Source organism: Schistocerca americana, chromosome X, assembly GCF_021461395.2.
Source record: "Schistocerca americana isolate TAMUIC-IGC-003095 chromosome X, iqSchAmer2.1, whole genome shotgun sequence".
NCBI lineage: Eukaryota > Metazoa > Arthropoda > Insecta > Orthoptera > Acrididae > Schistocerca > Schistocerca americana.
The window spans coordinates 575,514,282-575,541,521 of NC_060130.1; the positions used below are offsets into that span (position 1 = coordinate 575,514,282).

General features: G+C 36.8%; 1 protein-coding gene across 1 annotated transcript in view; it reads right to left on the minus strand.

Moving 5' to 3' along the window:
* Positions 1-27,240, minus strand: part of LOC124555720 (cytochrome P450 4C1-like) — a 258,545-nt gene that overhangs the window by 21,537 nt on the left and 209,768 nt on the right. The window contains exons 10-12 of the mRNA XM_047129727.1: positions 15,886-15,986; positions 8,270-8,338; positions 7,984-8,152 (exon numbers count right to left, since the gene is read on the minus strand). Coding sequence (XP_046985683.1) covers positions 7,984-8,152; positions 8,270-8,338; positions 15,886-15,986 — 339 coding nt within the window. The remainder of the gene's footprint in view (positions 1-7,983; positions 8,153-8,269; positions 8,339-15,885; positions 15,987-27,240) is intronic.

Genomic DNA, 27,240 nt, shown 5'->3' on the forward strand with positions numbered 1-27,240 from the left:
CCAGAAGTGCTATCATCTCCTTTGGATGCTATCTCCTCTACAGGAGCTACAGGATCTGTCACTCTCGTCCACTTGAGCATGAATGGCGTGTCAGTGGTAGGGCTAGGGGCCCTGCACAGAGAAGATAGGAATCAGAGAGAACGCAACAAAATTGGTGTGCTGTCTTTTACTGAAACTGAGCTACTAAGACTTATTTCACCTGATGGGAAACCAGACGTATCAAGAGGAGGAAAATGCAAAAAGGCAGGGTCTATTAATCTTCGGCATTTCAAATGTATGGCGAATAATGGTACCTCTTAGGGAAATGGCAGCAATCTATGGGAAGGAACCCAAGGTGCACTTAGTGTGTATGTCTGGGGGCCTCATTCAACATGTTGAAGAGGTTATTTGAACAGTCATTGAGGTAACATGGTACAACGAACTTCAGATTGAGGTGCACACTGGAGCAAATGATGCCTGCTGTCTGGTCTCTGTGATCACACTGGGATCATTTCGGCATCTGGCAGAGAATGTTGAGAAGACCAGCCTTGCTAATGGAGTTTCAGTGAAGTTCACAATTTGAGCATTGTCCCCAGAGCTGATCCTGGCCCATGGTTCTGATTCAAACGAAAGGACTGAACCAGGTTCTGAGACAAGCTAGACTGCAACTTCCTAGACTCGTACCATGGGGTTGAGAACTGTAGGGTCCCCTTAATGGGACATGTGTCCATTATTTATAAGAGGCTGTTACCCTGGGGACTGACAATTATATGCAGGTACATTGATCATGTGAAACCCAACTCACATATTTCTCGGATGATTTCCTGAAAGCCATGGATCAAGGCAGTCTGGTAGATGTAGTGTTTCCTGATTTCCAGAAAGCACTGGACCTAATACTACACCTACTAGTATGTTTATTATCAGGAGTGCGGTCATGTGGGTTATGAACCAAACTTTGCGACTGGATCGAGGACTGAGGATTTCTTGGTAGAGAGGTTGCAGCACGTTATCATGGATGTAGGGTCATCAACAGATGTAGAAGTAACTTCAAGCAAGCACCAGGGAAGCGTGTTGAATTGTTGCCATAACTGTCAAACATTAATTATCAAGAAGACAATATTACTAACAATCTCAGAGTTTTTACACATGATGCAGTTATCTATAATGAAGTATTGTCTGAAAACAGCAGCACAAGTATTCTGTCAGATCTCAATAAGATATAAAAGTTCTGCATGGATTGGTTGCTTTAAATGTTCAGAAATGTAAATACAAATATCTGGCTCAGGGGATACTGATCATATGCAGAAAAGGGCACCACAAATGGCCATAGGTTTGTCTTACCCATAGGAGAGTGTCACAGAGATGTGGAAGAAACAGGAAATGCAGACACCTGAAGATTGGTGCAAATTATCCCAAGAAAGCATATGTACAAAGCTCCAAGAACCACCTTTAAATGATGTATCTAGGAATATACGACTACCCCTAGGTAAAGTTCCATAGGGACCATGAGTAATTGTGTTTGGTTAACTATTGTAGTCTGTTACCTAGTAAATAGTTTAACTGCTTTATGTATCTCCAATCTTTCTCTAAATTTTGAACCTATGAATTTATTGTCTCTGGTTGGTAGTAAACTTTGAGTTTCTGTACTTCTAATATTTAGACAAGAGCCTCAAATGCCCATTTGATGAAAAATAATTCCTTCCATCACACAATTCTAACTGAGAGGGAGTGCAATATGAAGATAAGCCTACAGATATCATTACCTTTCATTGTATTTTACTTCCATCATTCTAAATACAAATGAAATAATGGTATCGGTACATTAAGCTCCTAACTTAATAATTTTTTGCCATTATTTCTGATCTGCAAATGACATATAGTAATCAAAATATATTGGCGAAAACCAGTCCTTACAAAGCAATTATTTCCACCTCTGCAAATACATGTTTCTTCAGTCAACTCATGTCCATTACCAGGAGGTAGTTCAAAACCAAGACAGATAAATATACTTATTTTTTCATCAATGTAAGCTTACTGTTAAAATCTGAAAACCAAAATGACATGTTTCTGTGAAAGAAATTTTTTACCCATTGTTATTCACATTACTTGCACCAGTTTGGATACATAACATTTCAAACTAATTAGACATTATTTATCCACCTAAAGCTTTAATTTGACATGTTGGTTTTCGAGTATTTATTTTGGCTGTGTTACAAGTAGTGATACTTACATGCCTATCTGGTGTTTATTAATCTAGAACAACATGTACCGACCTAAGAATCTGCCTGCAGTGATTGTACTCTTGAGCTGTTTGCATCCACTTTGATTCATGACACAACTGTCTTGAGCATTTAATTTTGTCCATATGATCATGTTCTGGGTCTGCTAAGACTGTGTGGTTTCTGTTTTTTGCAGTGGCACTGCTTTTTACAATAATGAAAGTCACATGCCCATCAAAGACTTCTTGCTTTCATGTTATGAATGATGTTTAGTTGACAAATAAATTCATAATTTTTTTTATTTTTTTCTTCTTCTCCATCCACATGCATCTTACAGTAGATGAACTGGTTTGATGGAACTATCCACACCAGTATCTCCTGTGAAAGCCTCAATCTCTGCACACCTACTGCAGCAAACATCGATATGTATCTACTTACTGTAGTTGAGCCTTGCGTCCCTCAACAACTTTTGCTCCCCACATTTCCCTCCATTATCAGATTAACTATACTTTGATGCCTTCTGGGGTGTCCTATAAATCTATACATACTTTTAATCAAGTTATACAATACAGATCTTTTGTCAGTGACTCATTTCAGTACCTCTTCATTCATTATTATTTCTACCCACTTAATCTTCATTATCCTTCTGTAACATCACATTTCAAAAGCTACTACAGTCTTATTCTAAGTACTGTTGTTCATTCACACTTCACTTCCAAATAAGGCTACTGGTGTAGAGTCTACTTAAGACAAATACTTTCAGAAAAGGCTTCCTACAACTTAAATTCATATTTGATCTTAACATACTTCTCTTCTCAAAGATGTTTACTCTCTTCTTCTGCCATCATAAGTTGTTTTGCTACCTACATAGCAAAACATCCACTACCAGTGCCTAATTCTCTCATCAGATGATTTATTACAACTACACTCACTAACCCATATTTTACTTTTGTTGATATTATTTTCAGCCTCTTCTCACGACAATATCCACTCCATTAAATCCTTTGTGATGTCTGACAGTCACCATGTCACCACGTAACCTGGAAACCTTAAATATTTTATTTTGTGTTCTTGAACTTGAATTCTCTTTCTAAATTTCTCCCCAGTTTTCTATACTGCTAACTCTATGTACATAATGAAGAACATGAGGGATAGGCAACAACTCTGTCCAACTCCCTTCTCAATTATTGCCTCCCTTTCATTGTATGACTCTTATAACTACAGTACTATTTTGTTTACAAGCTACAGAAACGTCTTGCTACCTGTGCTTTTCCTCACCTACTTTTCTAAGATGAATCATGGGGGCAGTATTGTCTCATATGTTCCTACATTTCTCCAGAATCTATATCAATCCTTCTCCAGGTTGGCTTGTACTAGTTGTTCCATCCTTCTATAGCCAATTTATGTTATTATTTGGCAACCATGAGATATTAAATTGACTGTTCAGCAATATTCAGCACTGCCTTCTATGGTGTTGCAATCAACACATTATTCTTTAAGTCTGACATTATTTCTCCTGTCTTATATATCCTGCATAACAGGTGGAATAGTTTTGCCATGGCTAGATCTCCCATGGACATTAATAATTCTGAGGCAATTTCATCTACACTCAGTCCCTTGTTTTAATTTGCCACTATGCATCATCTATTAATATCATTTTTAGAGATCTATTTCCATATTGCATTTTACAGATTCTCATTCCTTGATTATATTTCAGTTTTTGTGTTATACAAGTATTCCTAGTGAGCCATCTCTTTTGCCTAATTGTTCCTCTGCTGCCTTCTCTATTTCATGTCTCAAAGCTACCAAATTGTCTTCTGATCTACTGCTTCCTCTTGTTCCAGTAAATAATTGCATAACACTCCCTTCAAACTCTCAACATCTTCTGGCTCTTTCAATGTACCCAGGTGCCATCTATCAGGCTGGTGTGTAAGTTCATAGCATTTTTGTTTTGCATGATGGTATTCAGCTTGCTTTTGGTTTTTTATTGATTGTCATTTTTTATTTTAGTTTAATGTAGCTGTTTAAGTTTACATATTGTCATTTTGTCATTTCAAGCTAGGTAATATCGACTCCCTAACTTTAAATTGCTTGTGGACGCTAGAAAATGAAGTGCCAACTGGAGAAACTAGTATATTTATGACACATTCTTCTGTATCAGTTTGACAGATGGGTGACAGCAATGGAGGCAGCCAAAACATTTGTACTGTGTATCCAGATAATGCCATTGCACAGAAAAAGCTAGAAAATGGCTTTCTTGTTTTAAGGAGAATCATACTGACATCAGTGATTTTCCACTTGCAGGAAGACTTTTGGGGTTTGATAATGACCATTTAAACGCATCAATCCACAATGGTCCATATCACTGTATTCAAGAACTGGCAAATGTGACAAACTGTGATCATTCCACCACTATGTGATGTTTGCATGCCATGGAGAAGGCTCAAAAATCAAGTGCATGGGTACCACATGCTCTAAGCCAAAATCACAAAAACCAGTGGATGGCCATGTGTGAATCTCTGCTTGCTTATCATCAATCGGCTTGTATTGCTCATCATCAATCGGCTTGTACAAAACACCAACCATTACTAATCAGTATCACTACTGCTAATGAAAAATTGTCTCTTCATGCTAACATAGGGAAAAGAAAGAAATGGTTGAGCCCAAAGAATGCAACAACTCCTCTTACAAAGACCTGAGTGCATCCACAAAAGATGATTTGATGCATCTGGTGGGACAGCAATGTTTTGGTGTACTAACAATTGCTTCCCCAAGGTGTAACCATTACTGCTGACATTTATTGTCAACAGATGAGACCTCTTGCAGATGACATCCAAGGACTACATCCAAGAAGACTGCATGAAGTGATGCTACTCAACGATAATGACTGCTTGCATTCTGCTAGACTGACAAAACACACTATATACAGGAGTTTTGTAGGGAAGTCATTCCACATCCAAATTATTCACCTTATCTTGTGGCCTCAGATTTTCATCTTTTCTGTTCTCAGTCGAACAACATTCAAGGAACTTCCTTTCTGGATGAAAATGCCCTCCGAACTTGGCTTGGTGAGATCTTTGTCTCAAAATAGAAAGATTTTACAGTCACAGAATCAAAAAGCTACCCCAGTGCTGGCAGACTATTGTCATAGTGAAGGAGAATATATCATTCATGAGTGATGTCTCTGTTATGTGTATCTGTTGTATTTACTAAACATATGGAAAAACACAATGAACTTATTCACCAACCCAATACTTAATTTCCTATCTGTCTCCAGTTTCTTCAGTTTTAATCTGCACAGCATAAATAATAGATTATGCTGATAGTCCACATGTTTTTAGTTTAAAATCAGGTTTCTAAATATGTTTTACCATTGTACAACCTATCTGAAACCTTCCAATGTCTCCATATACTTATCATAGTTAAAATATTTGTTCATTATTCTTAAGCTAATCATAGATAATGATTAAATTGAGCTCTGTGCAAAATTCTACCAGGTGTTTCCCCTTTCATTCTGTTCCTCCATGCCATGTTCATTAACTATTTTTCCTTTTCCTGCTATCAAATTCTGATCCCCCCTTAACACCAAATTTTCATCTCCCTGTACCAAAAGATTTATTTTATTTCAGCATACATTTTCTCAATCTCTTCATCATCTTCAGGAGCTAATTCGTCTATCATTTATGATCCTGTGTATGTCTTAGTTTTGTGTCTTGTTTTGTGTCGGTCTTGGCTATGATAATAAGTTCATTGTGCTGTTCATGGTACTTTACCCTCTTTCCTAGTTCCATATCCCCAGCAATTGATTTTGGTTTGATAAATCTGTATTCACTTAACTAGAAATCTCTTTCATTCCACCATCATGCTTCACTAATTCCCATTATGTCTAATATCAAGTTATCTATTCCCTTTTCTATCCTACCTATCCACCCAATTATGTGATCTATCATTCACTCTCTTAGCTGTAGACTGTCAGATTTGCATTTCTTCTAACTGCAGCATCCTCCTGAGTAGTCCCAGTACATAGATTTGAATCTTATATCTGGAATATTTTACCCATTATTAAACCATACACTAAAGCTACAAGTTCTTGAGAACCATAATGGCTGTAGTTTCCCCTTTATTTCATCTTTCCACAGTATAAAAATAGTAATTTCATGTTGGCTAATGTTAAAAGGCCAGATCAGTAAATTATCCAGGCTGTTGGCACTGGAATTACTGAAAAGGCTGCTGCAGCTCTTCAAGACCAATAAGTTAATTTGGCCTATCCACAAACATCCTTCTGAAGTGATTACATCAGTGTTATTGGTGTACACTGATCAGCCAGAACATTATGACCACCTACCTAATAGCTACTACATCCACCTTTGGCATGGATAACAGCAGCAGCTTTGCATGGCATAGAAGCAATGAAGCAATGGTAGTTCACCGGAGGGAGCTGGCACCACATCTGCACATACAAGTCACCTAATTCCCATAAATTCCACGGAGGGGGAGGGGCAGGGGCAGGGGTGATGAGCTCTGACACCATGTTTAGTCACTTCACAGATGTGTTCAATCAGGTTCAGATCTGGCAAGTTTAGGGGGGGAGGGGGGGGGAGCACACATCAACTGGAGCTCACCAATGTATTCATTGAACCACTCCATCACACTCCTGTCTTGTGACATGGCTCATCTTGTTGAAAAATGCCACCGCTGTTGGGAAACATGATCGTCATGAAGGGGTTACATGGTCTGCAACCAGTGTATAATATGCTTTGGCCTTTATGGTGCCTTGTACGATCTCCACTAGATCCATGGATGCCCATGTGAATATTTACCAGGGCATAATGGAGTCCCCACCAGCTTGTCACCGTACCACAGTACAAATGTCAAGGAGGTGTTCTCCTGGAAGACAATGTATTTGCGCCCGCCCATCAGCATGATGAAGAAGGTATCAGACTATGCAGCACTCTGCCACTGTGCCACTGACCAGTGCTGATGGTCATGTCTCCATTTAAGTTGTAGTTGCCAATGTTGTGGTGTTAACATTGGCGCATGATTGGGTCCTCGGCTGCAGAGGCCTACGGCTATAAATGTTCACTGCACTGCATATTCAGACACTCATTTACTATGCCCAGTATTAAAGTCTGATGTTAGTTCGTCCACAGTTTGCTGCCTGTCCTGTATTACCAGTCTGCACAGCCCACAATGTCCAACATCTGTAATGAGAGGTGGCCACCCAGCCCGACGATGTCTGAAGGGAGTCACATTGGTTTCACCACATGTTGAAGACACTCACCAGAGCACTCGTTTGACACCCAACAAGTCATCCAGTTTCCAAAACGCTTGTGCCAAGCCTCCAGCCCTTGATCAAGCTCAAATATATCACATGCCTTCCCCATTTTACACGTGGACAGGATGCTCACTGATAGTACATGCGCTGTGCATATGTCTTACTAGCAGTTATTCCTCACTAGGTGATGCAGCTATTGCCTTGACAGGTTTATATTTGGTAGTAGGCCAGTGGTCATAATATTCTGGCTGATCAGTGTATGTATTGTTGAAGTACACAAGCTATTTCACTGCAGCAAGTTTCACAAGTCATCGGGGGATTAATATGGTAATGAACTAAGAACTGGAGAATAGAAATTGTAGATGGAAGAAGTGGTTAACATTTGATCACAAACTTCTGAAGTTGTTACCAGTAATTTTTTAAAGGAATAAGAGGGGAAACACATCGGAGCAGTTGAATAGTATACATAAATAATGCTTTTAAATAAATCAAATTGTAATAATAACTCACTGATTTTTAGTTCTTGGTCCAGTTCACGAGCATACAATGGAACTGTTGAATACAGTCTCAATGTCTCTTTTATCACTCTCTCTAAATATTTCATCTCTTGCAAGTCTCGAAATGTTGCAGGCCGATCTGAATCACCAAAAAGCTCACGAATCTCACTGTAAGCCTTTTCCTGAAATAATAATAATCAGGTTTCAAAATTATGGTGTGCATCACAAATATTTGTTACTACCTTACTTCTAATCAGTGCTAAATCATCAAATCAGAGAGAGGTAACCATGTTCTTTACCTGTACATCCGCATGCTTGGCAAGTGCCCACAGAGCAAAACTGGTGCATGATGCTGTTGTGTCATGACCCTGAAATAAATCAGAGTTATTAAGCTAGGTACTTCATAATATTTCCTCAGTACTGTCCTTTTTGATGAGTAGCCTCTTTCTATCAATATTAAGCAATATTATTACAGACAGATATTTTATTCTGCAATAGGTGGCTATAACAATTATTTATAAACAGAAGTGACATTTTCAAAAATTAACAGCTGAACCTCATAAATGTGGAATTCTGTGAGCTTTCACTCTGCCAAGGAGAAACTATGTAACAATTGACAACATGTTGTTATGGATATTTATCCAGGAAAAATGAAATTACCTTTCTGTGGATCAAATAACTGAAAGACACCATGAGAAATCAAATAACGCTTCCCATGTTTTGTACTTTTCAGCAGTATCACTACTGCTTAAATACTAGCTTTTCCCACATTATACTTTTGCTGATGTTTTTTGAAAAGATGCAATTAGCAATCAATGGTTGCATCAAAGTTATAAAGTCCATAATGTTACTGGTAAACATAGTCAATCTCAAAAAAGTGCAAGCAAGAGCTATAAGAAATGTAATGGTTCACCTCGGGGAACAGACCAGTATATTAAACAGCACCATCTCTTGATCGTACTCAACTTGCATGCTGAGGAAATTAGTCTTCATCTTTATTTAAATTACCATACTAGTGATGCAGGGCACTTCATCTTTATTTAAGTTACCATACTAGTGGTGCAGAGTGAGGAGCACCATGACTCAACAAATGTTCAGGATGATGTGTTCAAACTATTGTCATAAACTGCATGGTGGTAATTGAAGAATACCTTAATATTTAATATTACCAGCAATTAGCTTCCTTACTAACAAGGACAAAATGTAATACCACATAGGCGTATATACAGATGGATGTTTTATGCCAGTTCTGACACAAAATACAAAACCACAATATTTATCAGTTTTGCCACAGTTGTTGACTACATCATTCATGACCAAAACAACAGACACCATGCATTCATATAATTGATTTACCTCGATGGGCAATGAATCCACCACCTTAAGTGAAGTTGCACAATTATGTTTGGCTTCCTGAGGAAATCTCATAGTAGTGAGTATGGAGGACATGGGTGAGGACTGCAGATAGGTGGCACTAGGTGAATCAGCTGAGAAGTATGCTGCGGTAGTCCATGCAATTCCAGTAAGTAGTGTGTCTAGGTGACACAGTGGTTAACACAACTGCCTTGTAAACAGGAGATCCCTTGTTTGAGTGCCATTCCAGACACACATTTTCACTCATCACCACTAATTCTGCATAAAGTCCTGATACAGCTGACATCAACAGACTTGAAGAACAGCACATTTTGCACAATTGTTCATGATTTTTTGTGATTTTTATCTTTACTGTCCAGAGTGGTCATATTGAACCCCTTAAGATAATACTATAATTGTATTTATTGGTATGCCTTACATGTATTTCATTCACTCCCATACTTCCTTTGTAATGAAATAATTAACTTTTCATCATACTATTGTGGTGTGAATGGACAACAATGGATTCAATAAAGTTTACATTTGTTTGTCATTCCCTTCCAAAAATCACTTTATTTTTTGCACACCTGTATCCAAATTACTTTTTTTTTATGATACAGTAGTTATCTTTGTTGTTATTATTATTATTAATGTGGTACATAGTAACAGCAATGGCCACTATACAACATACTTTAGTTTATCATTCCTTTACAAGGATCAGTCTTTTATCTTACAGCTCATGTCTATCAGCGATGTATCCAGACTCTTCCTGATCTGAAGGATAGCTTACAATGAAATATCACTCTAATTACACTGGATATACCGCAAGGATATAGTGAGGTGAGGTGAGGTGAAGATTGAAATGTATCAAAAACACTATTTACATCAAGATAAGATACTTCCAGGCTTACAAAGTGTTCTGAATGATGAATAGAAATATGTTCAGTGAAATTATGAGATTCCCAAGATTTAATGAGAAGTCTACATGCTCTGTCCATTTACAGACTGATAAATTTGGTTGGTTTCTGATGTTTGAAACTAATTCATAGAAAACCTCACCTTGTGCTACAAACCCTGATTTGACATAACAAGACATGAGCAAGGCTGGTGCCTGTTGACACGTTTCATTGCTTCAAAGCTTGACAAGTATGAACAAAAGCTCTGGTTAGCTGTAGATGTTGATACCATGTATATTCTCAATGGTTTCTGTTATCTTGGTAAGGATATTATATGATCACAAAGTGGAAGGATTTCATATTATGTAGTGATGCATCTTATGGAACCATTTCTATTCAAAAGCAGGAACATTTCAACAGATAATTACTGCACTTCCCTCAAACTTGCAGCAAAATTGGAACAATAGTCAGCCACCATCTTAGGAACAGTAAATAGAGTAAGAAGAGAAATACTACATGCTCTGAAGTGTTTGAAGGCTCCTCTGTAGGTGATAAAAATTTAAAAATGTGATGACATTTTCTTGTGGGTCTATCAAGGAAAGAAAATGACAACATGTTAATGAAGAGTTCCCTTCATCCTAGTGTCACTATAAATACACATGAGAAAAAAATTCAGAAACTATGTTATTACAGCAATACAATGTTTGGGATTCACCATACAGTATTCAGCCAAGACTGCCTCAAAATGATGGCCAGTACATGCCTTCCACAATATTCTTGATCTAACAGGAATAAATGGATATGTCATATTCTCGACTAGTACGGGGAAGTAGATCACAAGAAGACATTTTTCAGCTGCTTGCAGAAGCGCTACACTCTGAGTAAGTGAATAGTCACTCAGTTTGTTGGAACACAGACAATTATGAAAACAATGGAATGAAAAGGAAGACAAATCACCCAAAAACACCAAAAATGTCAAGTTCTCAAATTCTGCAAGTGTGATAAACACTGCTTTCAAGTGCACTTTTGGTAAGAAGATGATTCGTACAATACACACAAAGAAAACTGAATATGAAAGTGTCAGTTGCACAGAAGTATCAACTAGCTAAATTTTCTGTAAATAAAAATAATTCAATATTTCTATGCATTTAAAACTAAGAAAACGCCCTCACTTTCTTACTCTTCTTCAGGATGTATGGATTTCAAGGAGGTTTGTTTATTTTTTAATAACTGATGTTATTTGTGTCATTTTGCAATTTCTTCAGAATTATATATCCTAAATGGTATATAAATAATATAAAAACATCAAAATATAATAATTGCATTCAGTTTTTAAATAATAGCTCAGAACATTATTGTTATACAGTATGAGTCAAAATGACCCATCGGGGCATTAGAGGTATCAGGGAACGGATGGACATCATAGTGATATACTATGCTGATGACACAACCCTGATCACCTCACATCACAACATCTCAACTTTGTGCACTAATCACTCAGATCTGTCCTCCACTGGTTCTTAGAGTTTTGCTCTACCAGAATTACAGTTTCATAGTTTTGGTACATTATATATATATATGATGTAGTAAACTGTAAAATTACCAGCAGTATTGCAAGAATAGGCAGGGAAAGAAACATAAATGAATGTGTCAGAGAGAAACTAGGACCTGATGTCCTCACTTTGTTTTTTGTTTGTTTGGTTTTTCCTTTTGCACATACTTAAAACTGTACATCATTCAGTATTAGTCCATTGTGTATTTTATATTCGTAGAGAATATAAATTGCATTTATAAGTATTAAAATTAGTTGATCACATAAGATCTCTGCCTTTATGTAACCAAAGCATCAATTGTTGATTCAAGTACAGTTTACATGCACAAATATACGAAATATTATACAATTATTGTTGTGATTGATTTTCTAGAACATTCTTCATCGTGATCAAAGGCAAGAGTTTATTAACACACTGTGTTTTCTAGCACTATATGGTAAATCTGTATTGTTTCTTTATTTTTATTACAATGTCCCTATGTTTCATATTACAAATCAACAATTTTTAATAAAACCTGAACTAACCACTGACAATATCAGTTGTGCTATAAATATTGTTTATTTGTAAGTACCAGATAGGAGGATAACTATGTAGAATGAAAATGTTGTATGGTTACCCGGCCCTTAATATATCCTTAATCAGTTTCTAGATGGTTCACAGCTTCTTGCTCTTAGGGGAATCTAGCAAGACACTGATCACATATGCGAAGAAAGTGATTATTATGAGCTAATAGCCAACAGGTATGCAACACACCAAACATACCAGGTAACATGGATATGACCTTAAGTGACCAAAGCTGCTTGAAAAACTACTGTAGTCTACATGTACTAATGACAGTCTAACGTAACCTACAGAAGTTTTAAAACTCTACCTGTTCACATCAAATAAATTGTTCTCTGATTCAGAGAAATCACAGTATCTTCCTTTAGGGTTACTGATATCCACAAAAAATAAGTCTGTAAAACTACTGTGAAAACATAATGATTCCAAATTAACTGGTCATAACATCTAAGTCATGTGCAAAAAGTCTTCATGAGTCTCCTATCTCCTTTGGAAACATAGAGACATAATTAGTATTGACTATCTTTGAGTAATGTATTTTGGGATCTTTGAATCACATATTACTTATAGCCTTCTGATTTGGAGATGCACCTCTTATGTTACTGAACTTTCGAAAATACATAAAAGATAATTATGCATAATGTGCAAAACTGGTCCTGAGGAGCACTGTTTTCCTCTCTTTAGTAGGCTCAGACTATTGTAAACCTGTACATATACAGCCATGTACTATTTGTATAAAAACAGTGCTATCAGGGAAGAAATTCATAACTACAGCACTAGACTAAAGGCAGAGCAGGACATACTGAGGTACAGGATAACAAAAGAAAGGTAACTCCCACAAAGTAAATACTGTACTTTAAAAATCTTTGATAAACTACTACAAACTGCTCAAGGTATACAGTTAAACATTCTTTAAGAAAGACTGTATAACTGCTTATCAGACAACCCATTTTACTGAATAAAAGTTTTATTAAATGAGTTGTGCTGAAACCAATTTGTAAAATGACTGTTTCTTCCTTTTCTTCCCGGGTCTATAGCCCTTAATGGGCCTTGGCCTGCTCTAGGACATCATGCCATTCATCACTGTCCAGTATCTTCTGTCTCCATCCTCTGACATCAACAATTTTTAAATCTTCTCGTTTGTCATCTGAGTATAAAAGTCTTAGTCTTTCCCTGTATTCATCCCACTAGATTTTGTAGCAGCAGTATTTTTGTTGGTTTCTTATGTTCCACGTGAAAAACATGGCTGACCCATTTCAGGCAGTTTATCTTAATGAACTTTATGATTTTAAGATCTTCATATTATCTGTAAAGTTCAAAATTATATTTGTCTGCACCACGCTTCATTAACTGTCCCATTCAAAATATTCTATTAGCTCTTCACACTGTAGTATCAGTGTCCAAGTTCCTGAGTCATATGTTAATAGTGGATGTATTAAAGTTTTATCCATTTCACACTTTGTTGTTCTGGCCAGATTTATGGACTTAAGTTGTGGGGCCAGCCGGTAATCATTTTTTTCTGTCCTTGCAGTAATATCCACATCATCTGCATAGGCCAGAACCTGTAACATTCTGTTGTATATTTTGCCTGTTGTGTTGACTTCAGCTGTCCTTATTTCCTTCTCTAGCACTATGTTAAAAAGCATGACATGAGAGTGATCCCATAGCCTCAATCCAGTTAATTTCAAACTTTGTGCTAAATTTCCTTATATCCATTCTTTACATACTACTTTTTCCGTAGTCAAACTTATGTCGCATATTAACTGTTGTGGTATTCCCAGTTCATTCATGGCTTCAATAAGCTTAAATCTTTTTACAGTGTCATTGGTGCTTTAAAACGAACAAATATATGATATGTTGCTATACTGTACGCCCTCAGGGTGGATATCTGGTTAGTGGGGAGGAGAATATTTTATATTCGGTGTTCAATAGTGTAATTCCCCTATATTTTGTACAGTCCAGGATGTCCCCCTTCTTATGTACAGCACATATTACTCCCATATTCAAATGATCTGGGACAGCTTTTTTTTTTTTGTCCATATATCTGAGATCAGGGCTTCCATGCTAATAACCAGATGTTCTACACCACACATTACAAGCTCAGCTGGTAGGCTGTCATTGCTAGATTACTTATTGTTGGCTAGTTTTTTTTTTTTTTTTTTTTTTTTTTATCCCACTTACCTCTTCTTCCACTTGCTGGTTTTCTCTTAGTTCCCATGCTTGAGTATTCTTTGAGTATAATAATCCCTTAAATTACTCTGTCCAATGATGTAACATTCTTTTCTGTAGTGCTATTAGTTCACTATTATTTCCTCTACATTATCTCATTTTTGGTTGAAATTCCTTGCTAAGGTTATTGACCTTTCATTAGAATTTCCTGCTTCTATTGTGTTTTCCACATGTTTCATTTTTCTTTTGTTTTCACCATTCTGCTTCAGAACTGGCAAGATCTCCTTCTCTTTTATGTTTGGGCATTGTCTAAAATATAAATCAACATTTTATTAACAAATACACCAAGTACACTTTACACACTTTTCAGTCTTTATTTTCACTTTATATTCAGTCACTGTATCACTCTGACTACTCACACTCCTCTATCTGATTTCATTCATTCACTGCAGCACACTTTTGAATACTTCCTTTGTCAATGATAAGAACTTTATGTTCAAACTGATGACAGGTCTTGCTTTATATACCCCTACCAATGGGTAGTGCCACCAGTGACAAATTCCATAACGTGCTGAAAAGGCTTCTAATGGTCCACAATGTTCCAGATCATTCTACAATATTTGAGAGTGTTCTGGAATGTTCCACAATTATCCACGATGTTCCTGAACATTCTGGATAGTCCCAAATATTCCAGAACATTCTGGAATGTTGTGGAATGTTCTCAAATACTTTTCAGTATTCTGGAAGGTTCTAGAAATTTCTAGGGGTCAAAACTTCCCAGCTCTTATATCTTAAAAAGCACTCCCTTCAGATAAAGATGGGAACCTTCTTCATGGATGGGGTACAGAGGGCTGCCACATCATATAACTGCCTTGATTCACCGGACTTGCTTCTGAGTTTTAGCAGCACATACATTGTATGCTTATAATGTATATTGAACATTGTTAATTCTATTTAGTCACTGTAGTCACTGTTTCAACATGTATCATATTTTGCAGCTCCGTATATTAATTGTGTTCTCCAACTTTGTAACTGTTGTGTCTACTGAACATATACTCAGTGCCTTAATATTTATGGTATTTACAAACTGCTTGTATATGAACTGTATCTATTCATTGTACACATTGTCAGAAATTTTATTCTGATATTTACCAAAGACCAAGCCTTTCTCATATTGCATGTTCAATGATCAATAAAGATTCTTGATTCTTCATCAGAGATTTGCTTGTACTTTTCATGGCATCACACTACATATTCTATGTAAATTTAAAACATATGTTCCACCAAAAATTCTCAAATATTTGACCACAGGACTAGATAAATAGCATTTCATTTTACCCATAAATAAAACCAAGGGAAAATGAATCACAAGTTGTTACTTACAGCAAACATAAATGTGTCCACTTCATCTTCTATTTCTTTGTCTGACAATTTATCTGGACTCTGTAGTAAGAGATCAAGAAAAGCCATACGTTTTCTCTGTCCTGAAAGGAACACCAAGATGTTTTTTTTACAATGAAGCATATAAACAGTAGGTCCAACTGAAGATTATAAAATATAAGTATTACCTTATGGATGGAATGTTACTGAAGGACACACAGCAAGGAAACATCCTCCCCCCTTCTCTCTCTCTCTCTCTCTCTCTCTCTTTCTCTCTCTCTCTCTCTCTCTCTCTCTCTCTCTCTCTCTCTCTCTCTCTCTCTCTCTTTTCAAATCTAGTCACAATTCATGTTTCAAGATACCTGGATGTATAAATATAAATGAAAAGAGACAGTAAGGTACACAACAGGGGGTTCCTTTCATTAACTTTCTGTTCATGGATACTTTCTTCACACTCATATCACATTTGCCATCTAGATCTCCTCCTACTTCTTTCTCCTCAATGCCAACTTTCCTGAACTGATTAACTGCAATGGACTTTTCTGAAATACGCATCCTCTGATTGTGTTATCTACCACGTCCAAACTTCCACTAATTCCTGTTCTCTGTTTACCTCCATAGCTGTCCCACCCAGTTATCTGCTCTACACTTACAGCATATTCGATTCTCCCTCCACCAGCTTCATACTCCTCTCTGCCATTCATAGTCAGAGCTGCATTTACACACAGGCTTCTTAGACTGCTGCCTAGGGGCCAACATCACATAGGCAGTGCAACACAAAAATTTAAAACAACGAAATGTCTTTAATTTAATACTGTGGTGTGCAACCTCTTAATATTGTAGAGGACATTTTTTTATGAAGTAACTGGGCTGAATTTTTCAAGGGACAGTTAATATGAGTGAAATCAGAATTCTCCCTTCAGAATCCATGCTACCTCACATAAAATTCCCTGAGGTAAGTCATCAGACCCATACCACTTCACTTGCCAAAACTTCTGGCATTAAAATAATGGACAACACAATTTTGTAAGTTCAAAGTGAGTTCCATTTTGTGTAAGGCCAGTCTGTTCCATACCTCAATTTACCTAATCCTGGACCTGTAATTATATTTTAACATCATTTGGAAGATGCAAACTCTAGTGTTCTTGAACGTGGACAAAACCATTTTCATATAAATATTGCCATTAATGAGATATTGCGGAAATGTTCCGGATGTCTCTAGCTCACATTATCTGACAGAATGCTAACTGACTCATGAAATCACAGCAATGGCTCAACAAATCCATGAGCATTTTAGTGCGAAATTAAAAGGTCCAATGAAAAAAATACGTTTCTTAAAATATGAATGTATTTTTAGAAAAGAATGTTTTTAGATCTAATAATTACAATACTACCAACTCGAAAGAGCTCAAAACATTTGTCAACATCCCTATTACAGCTTTTCAGTGCAGAATATAGAATAGTAATATTCATTTTTTTTTTAATTTTACTCCAGTTTCCAGTAATATAATGTGATTTTGAACAATGGGGACTAACACAACCATCTGCAATCAGAGTTTTGGAATATTTACAAAATTAGTTTGAAATGAACAAGTCAACCTTAAATATTTCAAATGCTAATTATATCCATTACAGAGAAGCAAAGTCACATAAAAACCTGGTTCTCAGAAAAGAAAATAAAGAAACTGAGAGCGTGGCCACCACAAAAATTTTAGGTGTCCATATAGACGAAAATTTAGTCTCAAAAGCCCATGTCCTCTCCCTCACTAATGTTTATGAAAGAATGGTTAACATGATTTTGTCAGTTTGGAGTGAGTTCCATTTCATATAAAGCTAATTTGTTTCACACTTCATTTTAGTGTTGTGTGCAGTAGCTGGTGTTGCAGAATTGTCTACTTTGCTTACATACATTCTGCTATTACCTGTGATCTCACTTTCTGCAGTCATAATTATACAAAACTAAAATCATCTTCACTCAACAAAAACAAACTATTAGAAAAATTACCAACAGTTCAAGGCTAACACCCACCAAACAGTTATTTCAACAGCTAAATATTCTGCACTTATTATGCCTCTACATACAAAAAAGTGTAATTAATATAAAAAGAACATTGAAAATTTCATAATTAACTCAGATCTTCACACATACAATAAAAGAATGTGCAGTGGCATCCACATAAAAAAGTAAACAAAGCTTTACCACAAAAACAAACAAACATTCAGAGTAATAGGTTCAATAACAAATTTCCAGCACAAATAAAGAAATAAAAAAGGGCTTTATTTACGGAAGCAGTGTTCAAATTTTTTAATGACCAGCTGCTATTATGTGTAAATGAATACCTATAATAACCTAGCAGCAGACATAATTATATTCATGTCCTACATATCAATAATATGTTTAATTAAGTGCTTACTATGATCTGAAGGAATGTTAGAAACAAAAGTCTTAGAACTATTATGTGTTATATGTAAGTGTGAACTATGTGTTGCATTTAAAATATCTTTTCAGTCATCTATGCAATTTAATCAAAGTTGTATGGGTAATTCTGAATGTAATATTACGGTGTGGGGTACTATGCACACTTGCATTATGTAGGATACGGTGCTTCCTTGTATGCATTGTCTGTGTATCGATAAGCAATAACAACAACAACAACTATACTGCTACTACTACTACTATTACTGGAATATATTCATGCCATGGATCACCCTGTAGAGTTCATTCCAGTAGATGACACATTACAATATAATAACCTGTTTAGTAGGCCTACATCCCAGTGCCCAGTGTATGATACACCAAAATGTGGCCTAAATGAGTTATTCAAAATGATGCCCTTGTATCTTGAGGCATCTATGCAAATGCTGCAGCATACACTGTGGCACTCATTCAAATCTCGAGCCTACCACAGATAGTTCTGCAGACAGATGAAAGAGTTACTTGAATATCTGAAATGGGGTCCACACACATGAAACCTTTCTTGTGCCCCTAGAGATAGGAGTGTAAAGGGATGATGTCTTCTATCCTTTGCTATTCTGGGGAAAATATCCTAGGAAAATAAGGTAATTTACAACTCCTTTGGTTTGTAATAACACATAATGAACTAACTGGAGCTCTAGTATCTAGAAATCTTGCAAGTGCTTCTTCAAGTCACAGAACATTTACATGTATGTATCATTATGTATGCTCATAGCCAATACTTTTAGTCAGCTACATTAACATTTTAGGGACAACCTGTGCGACTCACAGTCGGGATGTGAGATACATAACACAATTTTATAGGAGTCAATGATTCATATAAATGTATATGGGAACTAAACTTTTTAAGTAGATGGTCATGACATGTAAAGATATGAAATTACTCTCACACTATATTCAAATTGTGTTGAAGGTTATTAAGGAATCACTAAGTTTATGAGTTACATCCATAATTTATAATTCTAAAAGAAAAATAAAATCAATTTGGAAATTCTCAAAACGTAAATTGTGAATCACTAAACAAACAGAAAAATGTAAGTAGTAAAGAATATCATCAAATAATTTATGCCACTATGCATAACAGAAAAATAATTTGTTCAGTCAGTCCAAAACAAAGTTTATAGCAATATATACAACAACAAATTAACTTAGGCATTTAGTCATAGTGAAATTAGTACAAATCAAGCAAATAATCAACTTTCCTGATACCAAAAACTCCTGTAGGGTTGAGAAGAGTTCTATAAGAATATGAAAATCCAATTATTTCCCTATAATTTTTGTATTTTATCATGCAGGTCAAGGCTAATCAACCAGAACATTGCACCCACCCTTTAACTCAGAAATTAGCACACCTAGATCTTTTGGAGGTCATGTAATGTCATGAGAGCTATGTAGTAATGCACATAGAGAAAGACTGTATTAAACATTGTGTTTGCATGGTAGAAAACTAATTATTTACACTACTGGCCATTAAAATTGCTACACCACAAAGATGACGTGCTACAGACGTGAAATTTAACCGACAGGAAAAAGATGCTGTGATATGCAAATGATTAGCTTTTCAGAGCATTCACACAAGGTTGGCGCCGATGGTGACACTTACAACGTGCTGACATGAGGAAAGTTTCCAACCAATTTCTCATACACAAACAGCAGTTGACCAGCGTTGCCTGGTGAAACGTTTTTGTGATGCCTCATGTAAAGAGAAGAAATGCGTACCATCACATTTCCGATTTTGATTAAGGTCGGATTGTAGCCTATCGCATTGCGGTCTATCATATCGCGACATTGCTGCTCGCGTTGGTCGAGATCTAATGACTGTTAGCACAATATGGAAACGGTGAGTTCAGGAGGGTAATACAGAACACCATGCTGGATCCCAACAGCCTCATATGACTAGCAATCAAGATGACAGGCATCTTATCTGCATGGGTGTAATGGATCATGGAGCCACATCTTGAACCTTGAGTCAACAGATGGGGACGTTTGCAAGACAATAACCTTCTGCACGAACAGTTGAACGATATTTGCAGCAACATGGACTATCAGCTCGGAGACCACGGCTGTGGTTACCCTTGACGCTACATCACAGACAGGAGCGCCGGCAATGGTGTACTCAACGGCGAACCTGGGTGCACAAATGGCAAAACATCATTTTTTCGGATGAATCCAGGTTCTGTCTACTGCATCATGATGGTCGCATCTGTGTTTGGCGACATCGCGATGAACGCACATTGGAAGCATGTATTCGTCATTGCCATACTGGCGTATCACCCGGCATGATGGTATGGGGTGCCATTGGTTACACGTCTTGGTCACCTCTTGTTCGCATTGACAGCACTTTGAAGAGTGGATGTTACATTTGAGATGTGTTATGACCCATGGCTCTACCCTTCATTCGATCCCTGCGAAACCCTACATTTCAGCAGGATAATGCACGACTGCATATTGCATTTTCTGGATAGAGAAAATGTTCGACTGGTGCCCTGGCCAGCACATTCTCCAGATCTCTCACCAACTGAAAATGTCTGGTCAATGGTGGCCGAACAACTGGCTCTTCACAATATGCCAGTCACTACTCTTGATGAACTGTGGTATCGTGTTGAAGCTGCATGGGCAGCTGTACCTGTACATGCCATCCAAGCTCTGTTTGACTCAATGCCCAGGTGTATCAAGGCTGTTATTATGACCAGAGGTGGTTGTTTGGGTACTGATTTCTCAGGGCCTACGCACCCAAATTGTGTGAAACATAATCACATGTCAGTTCTAGTGTAATATATTTGTCCATTGAATACCCATTCATCATACGCATTTCTTCTTGGTGTAGCAATTTTAATGGCGAGTAGTGTAAATAACTTTGACTGAGTGCAGATATTATCAGTACTACAGTGGTGATGCTGTATAATGTTAATAGTGACTCAGGTGTGACATTTACGTAGAGAAGTGCGAGTGGCTGCTTGTTTTTGGTTATGTAGTGTCCATGTAGCTATGGGGGCAAGCAGCCATGCCACTGGCATCCTAAAGTTGATACTACAATTAAAATTGTTCTGGCATTTAACGAACTTACAGGCTTTCTGACTTCTATTTTTTTATTTTTTGGTATAATGTTTTTACTAAAACATGAACACTAGCAAAGTCTATGTCCTGATCACATTTGCCTCCATAACTGAGTAGTCAGCACAGCTGACTGCCCTGTGGAGGACCCAGGTTCAATTCCCCATACTACCAAGGATTTTTTCTCTGTGGGAGCATTGGAACTGGGTGCACTTAGCCTTGTTATGACAATTGAAGGGCTACTTGAGCGTACAGTAGAGGCTCCAGGCCATGAAAACTGACAACGGCCAGGAGAGCTGTATGCTGACCCCGCACCCACCCATACCACGTCCAGTGACGCCATTGGCAGAAGATGACATGGTGGCTGGTTGGTATTGATGGATCTGCTTTGGTCTGTGAACACATTTATACCCTGACCACATGTTTCACTGTGTACAGCTATGGCTGACTTGCTGGGTTGATGGGTGAGGCAAATGTTCTTCATGCACATTTAGACTTTCTTTAACTGCACTGCATGTCTATGCAGATACCTCTCCATTGCTGAGGAAATTGTGTGTCAGTACCATGTGAATGACTGTGATGAGTGCTTCTGCAGTTTGGTATAGTTTTTGTGTTGTTGGTTATAATCATGAGAATGAAGACAACTGGTATACTGCTCACTTTTTTTCAATGATACAAACAGAGCATTTGAACTTTCTTTGGCTTCCATGAAGGTTTTTTTGTGCTTATTACTGCATTCAGCACAGGCTAACCTCGCATGGTCACCTTCAACTTTTGTGGTCCTGTCCTCCTCAGTTGCGCCTAATACTACGATATATTGATAAGTTTCACTTATGGACCGTCTGACAGCAACTGAATAAAACACAATTTTAGTGCCATACGCGTTTCGCCTTTATTTTCTGCAAGGCATCATCAGTGGCCTGGAATATGTGCATATGTTAGCTATTTTATTTACATTTTTGTCACTGTGCCTATAGGTTATAAACAGTTCTGGTGGTTGGTATTTCCTATTAAGTAGCAATGTTTTGAACTGTACTTACAGGTTGCATAGACAGTTTCTTACATATTACGCTCCTGTTGCATTTTTGGTGTTGTTCTTCTTCCTATGAGTGCCAATTTGCTGTTTTTTCCACATTCCAATATATCGTAGTATTACGCGCAACTGAGGAGGACAGGACCACAAAAGTTGAAGATGTCAATACAGCTATGTCAAGCATTCCCTGTCAACGTGTACAACAGGTTCAAGAAAATACATCTGAGACTCCATAAGACGATACAGCATATAAAATTCAACAGAACATGCAAAAAGAACGATTTAATTCCAAGTTACATTAATGTAAAGGTTAAAAACAGTTCTACAGTGGCACAAAAGTCGAAATCATTTGCAGAACGATATTGGTTACTACATGAAATTAAGATGCTCTATTCGAAAAAACAGCACCTAAACATGATGATCTATGAGACTCATCTAGAATTGGCAAAAAACGTAGGAAACGCCGCAGTTTTCATGGCACTAGTAGAAAAAACTGAGCACAACACATACATAGCAATGAAACATTTACAAAACAAACATAAACACAAGATAATGAAACTAACAGTAAAAAAGACGCAAAAATACATTTACATTTTAAATGTGAAACCACATGAACACCAACACACATTCCATCCACACTTAGTTAACCTAACAGAGACAGAACTACACGAAAACGAAAAAATGCTCTTGGAAAAAGGTTTGAAACACTGCACCAATAGCAAAGTGAACAATCAATACATAGAAAATCTCATAGTAGAAACCGAACACATCCTTACACGTGAAGAACAACAAAATAATTGTGAAATAAACATAGGACTGACAAGAGAACTAGTAAAAGAAGAAATAAAAGGCATAATAAAACAAACACAGCAGACACACAATAAGAACAACCAAACAGAAGCAGCTACTATGAAAAGGTTAAAACAAAAGTTAACAAACAACAACGTATTAATAACAAGAGCAGACAAGGGAAATGTAACAGTACTCATGGATAAAGAGCAATACATCACAAAAACCAAGGAATACATAAACACCAATGCAATACAAAAACTGAAGTCAGATCCAACTACACGATTCCAGGCAAATGTGAAACGAACACTGAAAAACATTGAACACACACTCACAGACAAACAAAAATACTACTTAACACAGAAAAACCCACAAGCACCAACACTCCACAGCCAACCGAAAGTACATAAAGACGGAATGCCAATGAGACCTGTTATCAACTTCAAGAAAGCCCCAACATACCGCATAGCCAAACACCTCCAAAAGTTAGTTACAAACCACTATAAAGTAGAAAACAACAGAACAGTGATAAACACAGGAAACCTAATAGAAAACATACAGAACATACAGATACCACACACAGCATCACTGATTTCATTCGATATAGAAAATATGTATACCTCTATCCCTATCACAGAAACAATAGAAATCATAGAACAAAATCTCTCATCCCACAGCAACCTCACCACAGACGCAATAAAAGAAATAACGGATATGCTCAGACTGACAACTGAACAAAACTACTTTCAGTTTGAGGAAGAATATTATCAACAAACTGATGGACTGCCCATGGGATCCCCAATATCAGGAACACTAGCAAACATTTTCATCAGTCACCTTGAAAATCAGATATTTGATAAGATAACTACAAATGAAAGTTTCAAAATCATATATTGGTACAGATACGTGCATGACATTATTTGTCTGGTAGATGAGCCAAGTGAAAAAAATAGATGAACTCCATTCAGAAATAAACAAAGCTCATAAGAACATAAAATTCACACTTGAAAAAGAAAAAGAAAATCAAATAAATTTTCTTGACATTACAATTAAAAAAGAAAATGGAAAACATACATTTAACATCTTTAGAAAACCAACAGCCACGGACACAATAATACATTCCACATCCAACCACCCCCAAAGCCAGAAACATGCAGCACTAACACACATGTTACATAGATTAAACAGAATCCCACTCAGCAAGAGAAACTATGAACAAGAAATGAACATGATCATACAAATAGCTAGGAACAATGGGTATGACACACATGTGGTACACAGGCTCAATCAAAAAATAAAAACACAAATAAAAACAAACACAACATTTCCACAATACAAAAGAACTCACAAGCTGAAAACTTACAAACACACTCAACAAACACACACAATGACAACACCACACAGAAAAAAACCAGATGGTACACCATGACCTACACACATAAACTAACACACAGAGTTGCAAACATCCTAAAGAGACAGGGCTTCAAAATAGCATATAAGCCTGGGCAAACCCTTTAATCACACCTAAGCCAACCAGCTACCAAGAGGGACAAATTCCAACAATCAGGAATATATAAACTTGAATGTCAAAGTTGTGATGCAGTATACATAGGCATGACATGCAGGAATTTTGAAACAAGATACAAAGAACATATCAGATGTTGGAAGTATGAAACAAACCATTCCACATTTGCAGAGCATTTAAAACACTACAACCATCATCCTACAAACATGGAACAAGAAATGAAAATAATGAGAATAAGCAACCATGACAAACATCTTATACAAATGCAAGAAAACTTCCACATCCAGAAAGCCATAGCAGAAAACAAACATGTGATAAATGAACAAACACACATCGGCACAGGTTCCCCAGTACACTTAATAAAGGAAATGATAACATGAAAAAATATATATATATATATATATATATATATATATATATATATATATATATATACAACACCAAAATACAGACACACACACACACACACACACACACACACACACACACATACACAGACCCCCCCCCCCCCCCCACAAAAAAATACACGAATAGACCACAGATACTTCAATAGTTACACTCATAAGTTTGGCAGTAATATTCGATCTTTGGCAAAAACATTTGACAGTCGGCAACAGAATCCAAAACATTGCAGTAAAACAAGCGTTCAGTGCATAGTGCTGTGGAATGTGGAAAAAACAGCAAATTGGCACTCATAGGAAGAAGAACAACACCAAAAATGCAACAGGAGCGTAATATGTAAGAAACTGTCTACGCAACCTGTAAGTACAGTTCAAAACATTGCTACTTAATAGGAAATACCAACCACCAGAACTGTTTATAACCTATAGGCACAGTGACAAAAATGTAAATAAAATAGCTAACATATGTACATATTCCAGGCCACTGATGATGCCTTGCAGAAAATAAAGGCGAAACGCGTATGCCACTAAAATTGTGTTTTATTCAGTTGCTGTCAGACTGCTTATCAATATATCGTAGTACTCGCATGGTCAGTTTTTAAACTATTATATATATAGATCATAAACTGGTTTTCAAATCAGTCAGTTGTTTAGTGTACCATGGATTTTGTCCGTTTGAAACCTTAGTTTCAAAGTTTTTGTCAGTTACTTTGCTTTTCTTTATGAGAATTGTGTCATTAAATTGTGTCAAGATTGCTTTGAAACATATAAAATACTGGTATTATCTCTGCTAACAAATCATTACTTAAACTGTAATGTGTGTCGCCATAACACTGGGCAAACAAGTCTCCTTCAGTAAGGTAATTATGAAACCCAACAGTTTTGTGATAGGTCTGACAATCACAAATTTTAGAATTAGCCTAGTTATGTAACTTTTATCAAGAGGGAACTAACCTGGATAATTTAAAGATACACAGTTATGACCAGAAAGTGAAAACACAGTCACTTCATATGAATCTTCTGTATTTTTAAGATTCAGAAAAATACTGCCTAGACTTCCTTGATCCCTTGTATTATTTGCCATATTATAGTTACCAACTATTTTACAACTGTAAGTTCAGTATCAGTGGCCCATTGTTTACCCAAACAAGAAATATCAAACTTCTTCACTAGTCCAATATTAGTTACAATGGTGTCTTCGATTAAAATGATTTTTAAACTGAAAAGAGGCACTGTTTTCTGTCTTCCCATAACACTTCACACTGCTTTCTCTACTGTAGCTCTCTTCCTTCCTCCTGATTGTACAGTTATTATTGTTGGTGTAGCTGCTACAGTTGCTGGTGAAACTCCTGTTAAAGTTTGTGATGGTATTGTTACAACTGCTGCTGCTGGTACTGCTTCTGCTACTTTCGATAGCTCTCTAGATGCTGTTGGTGTTGTTGCCAAATTGGGTGCAAATGCTGCTAGGTTTGTTGGTACTGCAGTTGTTGATACTGATGATGAAGCTTGGATTTACTGCTGCTCCTACTGTTATATCTGTTGTTATTGTTGCTACTTCTGCTGTTGTTGCTGCTGCTTCTACTGTCATTTTTACTATTTTCACTGCTTCTGTTAGTGTTGTTAGTGCTGGTGCTACTGCTAACACTGATGGTGATGTTCTAACTGACACTGCTGCTACTCCTTTCACTTTTACTGTCACTATTGCTGTCAGCTCCTCCACAAAAGGAGTTGTTAGTGTTCCAGCTTTTTCTGTATCATACAGTTTTGCAAGATTTTCAACAGTGACCAGTAACTGTCATGTTCTATAGTAGTGAGATTCGGAGATGGATACTTCTGGCAGAAGGGGTATAGGTTCAATAGTTTTACTACTTGTTAAATCTTATATTCTGGCTGCAGATGTATAGATGTGCATATCAAACTCAATTCCTCTCTGAAACATTCTTGTAGGCAAGAAATAAATTGAGTGCCTGAATCTACATACCCTATATTTTGAAACAAAATTAAATAACAGTTTCATCACTCAGATTAAATGACTTAGCACTGATCAGCAGAAAAAGGCAGCAAGGCTGAGAGTGAGACG